Source organism: Trachypithecus francoisi, unplaced genomic scaffold (assembly GCF_009764315.1).
Source record: "Trachypithecus francoisi isolate TF-2019V2 unplaced genomic scaffold, Tfra_2.0 Lachesis_group5, whole genome shotgun sequence".
In the NCBI taxonomy this organism is placed as follows: Eukaryota; Metazoa; Chordata; class Mammalia; order Primates; family Cercopithecidae; genus Trachypithecus; species Trachypithecus francoisi.
In genome coordinates, this window is record NW_022681470.1 from 84,961,690 (window position 1) to 84,974,652 (window position 12,963).

Consider the following 12,963-nt stretch of genomic DNA (forward strand, 5'->3'; position numbering starts at 1 on the left):
AACTCCCAGGCTCAAGTGCTTCTCTTGCCTCAGCCTCCTGAGTAGCTGAGACTATAAGCACACACCACCACAACTGGCTATTTTTAATTTTTATTTGTAGAGACAGGGTCTCACTATATTGCCTAGGCTGGTCTTGAACTCCTGAGCTCAAGCAATGCTCCTGCCTCTACCTCTCAAAGTGCTGGGATTATAGGTGTGAGGCACCATGCTCTGCCATTTAATATTTTTGGACTGCAGTAGACCAGAGGTAACTGTAACTGTGGAAAGTGAAACCATCAATAAGTGGGGACTATGGTATAGACAGTCCTCAAAAGGCCCCAGTCAATGATGAAAAAGCTGTGCAGATTTCCTGACAACCAAGAAGCCACTCACTGTAGAAAATTATAATAATACAAAAATTACATAAGGTCAACTTTGTGGGATTCTCAAATTCTACCTCACTTATTCTGAGGTGAGCAGATCCATATTAGTTCTACTGCTCTTTTTTGTTTAAGAAGGAGTCTCACTCTGTTGCCCAGGCTGGAATGCAAGGGCGTGATCTCAGTTCACTGCAACCTTCACTATGAAACCTCTGGGTTCAAGTGAGTCTCCTGTTTCAGCCTCCCAAGTAGCTGGGATTACAGGCACCCACCACCATGCCTGGCTAATTTTTTTGTATTTTTAGTAGAGATGGGGTTTCACCATATTGGTCAGGCTGGTCTTGAACTCCTGACCTCAAATTTTCCATCTGCCTTGGCCTCCCAAGGTGCTAGGATTACAGGCTTGAGCCACTGCGCCTGGCCTCTCATTTCTTAATCATTGATTTCCAGTTCTACCTGAAAGACTCCACACTCTGAAGTAGTTAACCCCACTAGTTTTCTCCTACACAGTCCAGATTAGGGTCCGTGTCTGGTGTCTAAGAATCCAACAGCAGCCACAGCCACCCTGACTCTCTCCTTGGATTTCATCTTTTAGTCTCTGGACTCAGCCCCAACATTTGGACATTTGCAAGCAGAAAGAGATGTTCCCGAATAAGGAAGTCAATAAAAAATCCATGTTTACATTTTTCACTCCTTTCTCATTCCCTGCACTTATAGGGCCCTTCTCTAAGATAATATCAATCTATCTAATCTGCTTCCCTAAAGTGTAAAGTTCTTCAGAGAAAAAAAACAATCCGTCAAGTGCTCTGTTTCCCCTTCACTTCCCCTGGTCAGTGTCCAACAGACAATCTGTGTGGCTGACAGAGCGAGTGAGAAACCCCAGCCCTTTCAGCCAGGTGGGCATCACTCCTTGGCCCCCAGGTCCTTTAAAAAATGGTCATTCTTATTTTGTTATTTAGTGCAGTTTTTATACAGAGTGGTCAGTTCTTCCGAGGGGCAGACTTTCAACCAACTGATCAAGAAATCTGGCAGAATATTTCCCATCTCGGGATTCCCAGTAGAAAGAAAACCATGCTGCATGTTGCTCTGGGGAGAAGAGATCACTTCTGAGCATGATTGGCTGCTTTTTCCTCTGCCCCTCCGAGATCCTAGCAGCCCCTTTACAGAATACCTAAATGTTATGCTTATTGGTCATTCTGGCTACCAAGCCTTTAAACATCCTTTCCCTTTGGAAAGAAGCATCCAAAAGAAGGGAGGCAGGACTCTATTTCCTACTTCAGAAGCCAAAGAGGGCAGAGAGTTTCTCTCTTTGCCCCAGCAGCTAGGGAACCAGCATATTACCCTGGGTTCAGCTGATCAGTGGCCCCAGTAGGACAGGAAGCCTGTGGGGAGGCAGAAGGTTTTGGCAATGGCTGTGCTGGAGTTGCGTGTGCAGCAGCGCAGCAATGAGTGTTCAGGGGTGCCAGAGCCCAGCAGCATGATGACAAGTGCTCAGCATTGAGAACACCAATGGCAACATGCCAAGTAGACTATCTCTGTGCCTTGCCACCCTTGATTTTTTTTTAAGCAGTCTTGCTTTGTCACCCGGGCTGGAGTGCAGCGGTGTGGTCATAGCTCACTACAGCCTCGACCCGGGGCTTAAATGATCCTCCCGCCTCAGCCACCTAAGTAACTGGGATGACAGGCACACACCATCATGCTGGGCCAATTTTTCATTTTTTTTTATTGATGAGGACTCTCCATGTTGCCAGGCTGGTCTTGAACTCGTGAGCTCAAATGACCCTTCTGCCTTGGCCTCCCACAGTGCTGGGTCATGAGGCCTCCCTAGATTTTTATCCAATTTCATCACCTGGTTCTCCAGCCTTGCACTGATTCCTTGAACCATATGATACATTTCCAATAAATCCACTTTCCAACTGAGATTTCCATTGGTGGCAACCAAGAATTCTGGCTGATAGACCATCTGTTTCTTCTTGAACACACAATCCAGGAACAACTGAGTTTGGTGGACTTGATGAGGCCATTTCCTGCACTCTTACTGATCCTCCCACTATGTGGTAATTGCTTTACTTTCTGTTAAAACTGAAGAAGCTGCGTGTGCTCCAGAAACAGCCATGCAGGACCTCAGTAGATGTGTGCCACAGAATCACAAGCAAGCTCAGATAAATGACTAGGAAGCAGGAGGATGCATCGGATGGCTTCTCTGCATGAAGACCAAATGAAAGGAACCTTGTGCATGGACTCTTTTTAAAAATTAAAATTTATTTTGTTTCTTGCATCTAATATAGAAATAATTCACGTTCATTGTGGAAGATCTGTGGGAAACAAACATAGAAAGAAAAAAAGACTCACCTGTCATCTACCAAACAATGATAGCCACAATTGAAATGGTGATGTGTTTCTAATGTTTTTTGTATAAAGATCTTTTCATAGCTATGTTCATCCTGAAAATTCTGAAAAGAGCAGCAAAATTTCTAGTACATTATTGATATGCACACACATACAGTATATATACATTGTGTTAGGCTGTTCTGGCATTGCTGTAAAGAAATATCTGAGATTGAGTAATTTATAAAGAAGAGAAGGTTTAATTAGCCACAATTCTGCAGGCTGTAAAGGAAGCGTGATGTTGGCATCTGCTTGATTTCTGGAGTGGCTTCAGGAAACTTACAATCACGGCAGAAGATGAAGAGGAAGTAGGCCCTTCACATGGCCAGAGCAGGCGTAAGAGAGAGAGGGAGGAGGTGCTACACACCTTTAAATGACAAGATCTCATAAAGAAGTCACTCACTATTGCAAGGACAGTACCAAGGGGGCGGTACTAAATCATTCATGAGAAATCTGCCCCCATGATTTAAACACTTCCCACCAGGTCCACGTCCCACATGGGGGATTACAACTGAACATGAGATTTGGGTGGGGACACAGATCCAAACCATATCACATATAAAGTATGTATATATGAAAATGTAATGGGAATGTTTATCATATGTTGTATATATTCCTCCACTTTATATATAATACAAATATTGAGATATAAATATTATGAATGTAAATTATAAATGTAAATATAAATTATGATTATAGGCTGGGCATGGTTGCTCACCCCTGTAATCCCAGCATTTTGGGAGGCTGAGGCAGGCAGGTCACTTAAGGTCAGGAGTTTGAGACCAGCCTGGGCAGCATGGTGAAACCCCGTCTCTACTAAAAACACAAAAAAATTAGCTGGGTGTGGTGGCAGGAACCTGTAGTCCCAGCTACTCAGGAGGCTGAGGCAGGAGGATTGCCTGAATCCCAGAGGTGGAGGTTGCAGTGAGCAGAGATCCTGCCAGTGCACTCCAGCCTGGGTGACAGAACAAGACTCCATCTCAAAAAACATAAAAAAAAAAATAAAATAAAATTATAATTATACACATTATATTTATATTATATAACATATAATACATAATTATATGTAATGTAATATAGAATTATATATATATTTAATATTATAATTATGTTAATATTATAATATAAATATAAATTATAAACTTATATAATATATTATATGTAATATTTATATTATTATCACTATAAATATATTTATATTTGTTATATAACATATACTATAATATATTCATATAATATACAACATATATATTATAAATATTCATATACTATGTTATAATACAAATACATATATTTTCCCCAGTACTAAATATAAGACAGTTAACTCTATTTTCCAACAGGGAGCATTTCTCAAAGTGTCACATAGAACACTTATTCCTCCATTTGTTAGTATCTGCTATACATATAATATAAAAAGATATTTTCTTGATCAAGTAAGTTCAGGAAATGCTGAGCTAAAGTCAAACACGTTTCTTTATTGCACGAATTTTCAGAGCTTTTAACACAGCAGAGTGCAAACATGCATTTCCCAACCCCTGTGTGACCACAGGACTCCCTTTTAAAGCATATTTCTCAGGATTAGTGTTCTAAGGAGCACTGATCCAGAAAGCTTAGAACTTCCTATCATGTTTCTTCTTCTTCCACCCATTTCATTATTGAAGAAACAGCTCAGAGTTGGTGGGAAGAAAAGAACGTATTTCAGACACATAAAAGCAAAATTTGGAAAAGAAATAACAGAATGGAACCTTGGAAGTGATTTTCCTTTGCGGATGTGTTTGTCTGTAAGAACATATTTGAGGGTATGAGGTTCAGAGACAAATGCCACAATTCGCACCCAAGAGAACTGAGGACAGAACCATGCTGAATTCTAAGGGGGCGATCTTGTCTTGAGAAATGTTGCTGCATAAGTGCATCTATCCCTGCTTAAGTAAAAAATCCAATTAATTTACTAGAACGCTATATTGTCCGACTACAGGCAATTAATTTAATGTTACTCAATATCCTTTTATTATTTGCCTCCCAAAAAAGGTGGTTCTATATAACACTTTTTCTAAATGATGCAAATAAGGATAAATGAGAAAATAAGGTAACACAAGAGACATTGTTGAAGATGATGAGCATGTTCTTACTGCAACAAAGCTTGGGTTGACACAGAAAATCTCCATAAGAAATCCCATTTTTGCCCCATGACTTTCCCAACTGACTTCAGCCACAGATTAAGAAAAAAAAACATGGCCTCTTCCATTAAACCAGAAGTGTGAATGCCAAACTGCAATTTCACATATACAGAAATTGAGGGAAACAGGAATTAAAAAAAGAAAGCTGAAATGAGTGATGTCTCCTAATAAACACCAAATTCACCGCCGGCTCTGCAAACTTGCTTTGTGCCAAAACCCTTCCACGAGACTCCACAATGCTCCTGACCTAGCAGCTGTGATTTTTGGAATATGCTAAGCATCTAGGAAAGTCTGGGAAATACCAGAGTTCAAAAGCACCTCCTTTCTGAGAAGGAGCCTAAAGGATATTCCAGGGCAACTTTCTAATTTTGGGGTTGAAATTTTCTTTGTGCTTCTGTTTGGTGAGCTGCTCAGCTGACTCCCATGCCTGAGCTGCACAGTGCCAGCTCCCAGTGACCCTTGAGAGGGCAATGGAACCTGAGATTGTCAAAGCTGGAGGGGACCTGAATGATCATCCCCTCTAGCCCAGCCTCCTGTGTTTATAGATCTGAAGACGGGGAGCCTGAAACCCACCCAGCATCCTGAGAGTAAATGTGCCTTCCTCCTTTCTTCTATTTCTGTGCGATTTTCCCATGGCATCCGGCCAGAGCATCTACACCAGTAATGTCTAGAGGATTTATGAGGCCAAGCGATCCTTTGGGTTTCTACGCAGACCTAAACAGGAAACCCACACAAAGAAATGCCCTTTCTGTTTGCAGGCCAAATTCCCAGGATGCCTTTGCCAGAGTGCCCTGGCTGGAACAAAACAAAGGCCTGGCACAATAAATGCCCTTAGATCCAAAGGCAAAGGTGCCCTCCCCACCTCTCCCCATCCCCTCCCTAGTCCAGGAGGCCCTCTATTAGTTTAATGAGAACAAAACTTCCTTCTCTCAGAACTCAGCTTCACTTACTCCACTGGTTGAGAGGCTGGAGGGGGGTCCCCTTGGATCTCCAGGTGGATTTCAGGGTATTACTTCCCCTTACCTGTGCAAAGTCAACCTGGGCAAGTCCTCCAGGTTAATTAACCAGACACCCTACTCACACCCCTCTTATTCTTTCTCCATATTTAGCCCCTAGAAGATGCCTTAGAGATGAAAGCAAATACATACATTTCCTAATCAAGAGGCAGCCAGATGCAGCCAGAGTCCTTCTGAGCCTGGACTGCACAGTATGACAGTCACTCAACCCAACACAGCTCTCTTGCCTTTGCTGCAACCTCAACACCCTGCGTCCTGCCAAATCTCCTCTTCCCATTTCATCAGTCCATTTACACTGGTGTCCAGCCATTCCAGCCCACCATGGCATTTAAAAATCTTTCAGCTCTCTGTGGAAGATCTGAGGCTTAAGAAAGAGACTGTTGCTCAGGGCTGGACAGGAAGGAAGTATGCATTCCTGGCTCCCAGAACAGAACAGCAATGTGGGTGACCCTTCGCCCCCTCCCCAAGGCGTCCCCTTGGGCCAACACAAAAATAGATTCTATCCTCCTTGGTTTGTCTCCACCTCCCTCGGGAAAGAAGACACAGGCTTCTAGTGAGTCAACAGTATTATCGGGGCTTGACTGTCTTTCAGGAATGACCAGATGTTGGGAAGAGGATAATGTGTCATTTCCTTTAACAAATAGTCTGGGCATCTGTGCATTTCCTTTTGAGCCAGCTCTTCAGGAGACTGCCGCAGTGACAGGGAAGGACAAATCACACTGGCTTCTACTCTCACGGGTACTGGGGGACTCCTTGAACCCTTTGGATTCCAGCCCTCCATTAAGAAAATATTTCTGTCCTTTGTATGCATGAGTGACCCCACAAGAAGACAGCATAGGGAGTGGTTATAAGCAAAGAATTTGGAGACAAAATAAATGCTCTAAGGGAAAAAGACAAGTAGCCAAGGAACACTGGGAGAGGGCTTGGAGGAAACAAATTGTTCATCCATTCCCCCAAATCAGTGGTTCTCAGTAGTGAACCAGCATGAGCAACATTTGCCTGGGAACTTGTCTACCACCCCAGCCTTACTGAAACTCCAGGGGTGAAGCCCAGCAATCTCCTTTGACAAGCCTTCCAGGAGATTCTGATGTGAGCTCAAGATTGAGAACTACTGAGCCAGATAGATCTTAGCTGGTCCTAGGCCTTCCTAGAAAGCATTTTTAAAATTTTCCGGGCCGGGTGCGGTGGCTCAAGCCTGTAATCCCAGCACTTTGGGAGGCCGAGACGGGTGGATCACGAGGTCAGGAGATCGAGGCCATCCTGGCTAACACGGTGAAACCCCGTCTCTACTAAAAAATACAAAAACTAGCTGGGCGTGGTGGCGGGCGCCTGTAGTCCCAGCTGCTCGGGAGGCTGAGGCAGGAGAATGGCGTAAACCCGGGAGGCGGAGCTTGCATTGAGCTGAGATCCAGCCACTGTACTCCAGCCTGGGCAACAGCGAGACTCTGTCTCAAAAAAAAAAATAAAATAAAATAAAATAAAATATTCCTCCACAGGAGGCCTACACACTGCTGCCTCTGCGGCCATCATGTCTCTAGTGATCCCTGAAGAGTTCCAGCATATTTTGCGAGTACTCAACACCAGCATCGGTGGGCGGCAGAAAAAAAACCTTTGCCATCACTGCCATTAAGGCTGTGGGTTGAAGACATGCTCAAACGGTGTTGGGGAAAGCAGACACTGACCTCACCAAGAGGGCGGGAGAACTCACTGAGGATGAGGCGGAACATGTGATCACCATTATGCAGAATCCATGCCAGTACAAGATCCCAGACTGGTTCCTAAACAGACAGAAGTATGTAAAGGTTGGAAAATATAGGCAGATCCTAGCCAACAGATGACAAGCTCTGTGAAGAGCTGGAGTGACTGAAGAAGATTCAGGCCCATAGAGGGCTGTGCCACTTCTGGGGCCTTCATGTCTGAGGCCAGCACAGCAAGACCACTGGCTGCCATGGCTGTACTGTGGGTGTGTCCAAGAATGAATAAGTCTGTAGGCCTTGTCTGTTAATAAACAGTTTATATACCAAAAAAAAAAAAAAAAAAAAAAAAAGCAGGAGAGTGTGAGATGGTTACCTGAGAAAATGCTTTAGCTACCTTGCAGGGGTGGGAAGAAGGGACAGGAAGGGACAGGACTTGTAAATGAGGCTATTCTGGCGAGAGAAAGATCTTGCAAATAGAAATGAACTGACAGCAAATAAAACAATCCAAGATATATCTTATCTCTCTGCTCATACTGCATTAATTTGCAGCACTTCTAGAATATGGCTAAATGACGTAAGAGTGTATTCACAGCATATTTCTCAGTTTAAATAAAATGCGCAATGTGGGCCCAATTATGTAAACTGCACGTGCATATCAATCTATATTTAGAAAAAATATTAGAAGATTATATATCAAAATGTGATCATCTCTGGGTAGTGGAATACGAATAACCTTTACTTCATTCTTTATGACGTTTTGTTTTTTCCCCAAGGTTTCCATAATATTTTTTGGTATTTTTTTGATAACAAAACAACTGTAATAAAGTGACAAACTTGTTGGATCTAAATAGTCATTTAAAAAAATCTGTATAGCCCTCTCCAGAGGCTACCTCTCCAAGAATTTATGTCACACTGATAATTAGCACCACCTGTTACACTTGTGCTAAAATGGGCACAAAGAACGTTGGATTCAGAACATATAAAGAGATTGTTAAACTCCTCAGCTCCAGTTGAAACCAGCACAGCAGGGAGAGTTGCAGAAAAATGTGAGTCAGAGCCCACCCTGGGGCTCGGGGCCCCGCTGGGGCTGGCCCAGGGCCCTCGTGTGCCTCCAGCACGTGAATTTGGGTTGCTGGGTGTCCTCAGCAGCCTGCAGGGACCCATTGTCCTTCTGTGCAGCTTTGTTCGGGAGCCCCAGCACCCTCTCAGTTTTCACACCCTGATTTCCTACCAGGGAGAGGCCCTGGGCAAAAACAAAACAAAATAAAAACACTGAAAGGGCTCTCAAAGCCTAGAAAGGAAGAAAGGACAATGGAACGTGATGTAAGGGTCGCTAAACAGCCAGTGACTCAGCACTTCTGCACTGTCAACACCAGCTGCAGCCTGCAGCGGTGGCAGTGGCAGCTCACAGAACAGACACACACACACAGTGCAAACATTACACTGCCTGGAGAATGGCAAAAATTCTGACTCTTAGACTGTGCTGCAGCCAAGAAGACACAGAATCAAAGACTTCTGGAGCTTCAAGAAAACCTGGCAGAATACATAAGCATGTTGGACCTTAATTCAGTTTGCCATTAACATCTTTTATCAAGATCCCTAAGGAGGGCTGGGCATGGTGGCTCATGCCTGCAATCCCAGCACTTTGGGAGGCCAAGGTGGGAGGATCATTTGATGCCAGGAGTTTGATATCAGCCTGGGCAAAATAGTGAGACCCCATCTCTACAAAAAACTAAAAATTAAAAAAAATCCCTAAGGAGCTGGACTTGTCACTGGGGTCAGATTCTCCAAACTGGACCCACTGTCTGCCTGCAAGCATGGCTATAACTCATTCTAATTCCTTCTGAAGCATCACACGATGAAATGTGGTTAGTGTGGGAGATTCTAGTGTGGGCTTCTGGAGGAGACTTTAGGGGAAAATTCTCACCCTTCATGAGTCATGTGAGGGGCTGGGAGAAGATTCTGCACAAATCACAAATGGGAGTGAGGGCTGGGTATGGTGGCTCACGCCTATAATCTCAGCACTTTGGGAGGCTGAGATGAGCACATCACTTGAGTCCAGGAGTTTGAGACCAGCCTGGACAACATGGCAAAATCCTGTCTCTACAAAAAATACAAAAATTAGCTGAGTGTGGTGGTGCAAGCCTGTAGTCCCAGCTACTTAGGAGGCTGAGGCAAGAGGATCACCTAACCCTGGGGAGGTCAAAGCTACAGTGAGCAGTGATCGTGCCATTGTACTCCAACCTGGGCAACAGATGAGACCCTGTCTCAAAACAAACAAAACGACAACAATGACAACAAAAACCAAGTAGGAGTAGGAATCTGTCCCATAAAGTCTGGACATGGGCAATTACTCTGTCTGCAAATGTATCATCTTATTAAAAGATACATTTTAAAATTCAGCCTTTACCTCAATCCAAGTCTGTTGAAGCACCCCCTCCCACAGAATGAGTTGGGCTTACCCACTCCTCCCAGATGGCTCTGCTCCCACTAGGCCCACAGCAAGGAACCCTGAAGATTAGGTTGGTCTTAGGAGGCCTGACGCTCACCATTAACTACCAAATCTATTTGTTGGACCAGCACTGCTCATGGGACGTGATCAAAAAGCAACTTTATTTTTGTTACCCACTGCTCCTTCAAAATTTATTCCATGAGGAAAGCTCTTTCCTGCCATTAGATAAAAATTATGAGGACTCCAGAATTTTTCTGCTCACTCTAAGGTATTAGATCATTCTATGGGCATTTTAAATCACAAAATACAGTCTCATTAGAGATATTAAGTGTCTGAGTCTGGCATGGTGGAGCACACCTATAATCTCAGCGATTTGGGAGGCTGAGGAGTGAGGATCACTAGAGACCAAGAGTTCAAGACTAGCCTGGGTAACAAAGTGAGACCCCTTTTCTAAAAAAAAAAAAATTTACAAACAGCTGGGCATGGTGGTGCATGGCTGGCTGTAGTCCCAGCTGAGGTGGGAGGATGGCTTGAGCCCGGGAGTTCAAGGTTGTAGTAAGCTATGATCATGCCAGTGCACTCTAGCCTGGGTAACAGAGCGACAGAAAGGAAAGGGAAGTGAAGCGAAGGGGAGGGGATAGGAGGGGAAGGGAGCGGGGAAAGAGAGAGAGGAGAGAGACAGAAAGAAAAAAAAAAAGAAAGGCTTTAGCTGCCATCTTGTGTCCCCGCGTGTGTGCGCCTAATCTCAGCTGGTCCACCCAAGACTTCCTGAGCACCAACCCTAGTTCCCTGCGCAGCCCCTTATCCACTCTGACAAGATGAAAGAAACAATCATGAACCAGGAAAAACTCCAAGGAACAACGATCCAGTTTAACAACTCTGAAGTTCAGGCATCTCTGGCAGTGAACACTTTCACCATTACAGGCCATGCTGAGACAAAGCAGCTGACAGAAACTCTACCCAGCGTCTTAAACCAGCTTGCTGCCGTCAGTCTGACTAGTTTAAGGAGACTGGCTGAAGCTCTGCCCAAACAATCTGTGGATGGAAAAGCACCACTTGGTACTGGAGAGGAGGAGGATGATGATGATGATGAAGTTCCACGTCTTGTGGAGAATTTGGATGAGGCTTCCAAGAATGAGGCAAACTGAATTGAATCAACTTCTGAAGATAAAACTTGAAGAAGTTACTGGGAGATGCTATTTTATATTATGACTGCTTTTAAATAATTTTTTGTTTATGGAACTGATAAAATCTAGATCTCTAATATTTTTAAGCCCGAGCCCCTTGGACACTGAAACTCTTTTCAGTTTTTGCTTATACACAATTCATTCTTTGCAGTTAACTAAGCAGAAGAAGCCTGGGAACAAAGTTTGAAACAAAGGTTAATAAAGTTATTCACCTAGAAGAAAAATAAAGAAAGGAAGGAAGGATCGATTAGGGGCTAGGCGTGGTAGCTCATGCCTGCATTCTCAGCACTTTGGGAGGCTGAGGTGGGAGGATCACTTGAGCCCAGGAGCTTGAGACTAGCCTGGGCAACATGGCGAAACCCTATCTCTACTAAAAATACAAAAATTAGCCAGGCATGGTGGTGAGCACCTGTAGTCCCAGCTACTCAGGAGGCTAAGGTGGGAGAATCACTTGAGCCCAGGAGGTCGAGGCTGCAAATGACCCATGATTGCACCACTGCATGCCAGTCGGGGTGACAGAGCAAGACTGTGTCTCAAAAAAAAAAAAAAAAAAAAAGGAAAATAAAAGAAATTCAATATCTGGGCCAAGAATCCAGAATATTAACACTTTAATATTCATTTAAAGAAGAGGCTTTCCAGCACTTCCCATGCCCATCCTATAGGAAAGCGCAGGGCTCAGGAGACACAGTTCTTACCGGGCTCTCCCTGTTACAATTGTCCCGTCCATCTCAGCTCCCCAGGCTTTGATTGAATTTAGAATGTCTCCCAGCCAGCTATCTCTGCCATGAGGCTTCCATCTGTTGGTCCCAGCTCTCTGGAAGTGTGATTCTTTCCTAAATGCAGCCCTGTTTTCTCCTCCACCTACCTCCTCTGCCAAGACTGCTTTCATAGGAGTTCCCCAAATGCAGATCCAGAGTATTTACACATGGAAATAAGCAAATGCTACAAGTTAGAGTTTTCTCCTCTCCCTTCCCCAGGCAACTCTGGTTACTAACATTTACCAGCATAGCACTGCATGCAGTTATAAATGTAGTAAATCATACTGCTATATATTTCTATATCCAGATCCTTCATACGACATGGCTGGAAGATAAGTTTCCCAGTCAGAGCCACCATAGAAAGAGGGTGGATGGGCGGAGGCTTCGTTTCACCTAGGAATATCCCCAGGGGTAGTCAGCAAAAGTATGCTGAAGGAAAAGACAACAGACTTCCAAGGGCCTGGAGGAAGCACCTGTTTTCTAGGAAAAGAAATTTTCTTTTTTCTTTTTATTTTTTTAAATATAGTTTTAGTAGAGACGGGGTTTCACCATTTTGGCCAAGCTGTTCTCAAACTCCTGAACTCAGGTGATCTGCCCTCTTCGGCTTCCTGAACTGCTGGGATTATAGGTATGAGCCACTGCACCTGGCCTCAGGAGAAGTAATTTTTTTTTTTTTGAGACAGAGTTTTGCTCTTGCTGTCCAGGCTGGAGTGCAGTGGCATGGTCTTGGCTCACTGCAACCTCCGCATCCCAGGTTCAAACAATTCTCCTGCCTCAGCCTCCCGAGTAGCTGGGATTACAGGTGCCCACCACCATGCCTGGCTAATTTTTCTATTTTTAGTAGAGATGGGGTTTCACTTATTGGCCAGGCTGGTCGTGAACTCCTGACCTCAGGAGATCCACCTACCTCGGCCTCCCAAAGTGCTGGG

The 12,963-nt window shown here is 44.1% G+C and overlaps 1 protein-coding gene and 1 pseudogene across 1 annotated transcript; both read left to right on the forward strand.

The window, feature by feature from the left end:
- Nucleotides 1–7,468: 7,468 nt before the first annotated feature.
- Nucleotides 7,469–7,987, forward strand: LOC117075361 (annotated as a pseudogene).
- A 2,920-nt stretch (nt 7,988–10,907) lies between these two features.
- Nucleotides 10,908–11,296, forward strand: LOC117074102 (transcription factor BTF3-like). The gene has a single exon (XM_033195322.1). It carries the CDS (start codon nt 10,908–10,910, stop codon nt 11,235–11,237), a length of 330 nt encoding a protein of 109 aa, XP_033051213.1. The 3' UTR covers nt 11,238–11,296.
- Nucleotides 11,297–12,963: the final 1,667 nt, after the last annotated feature.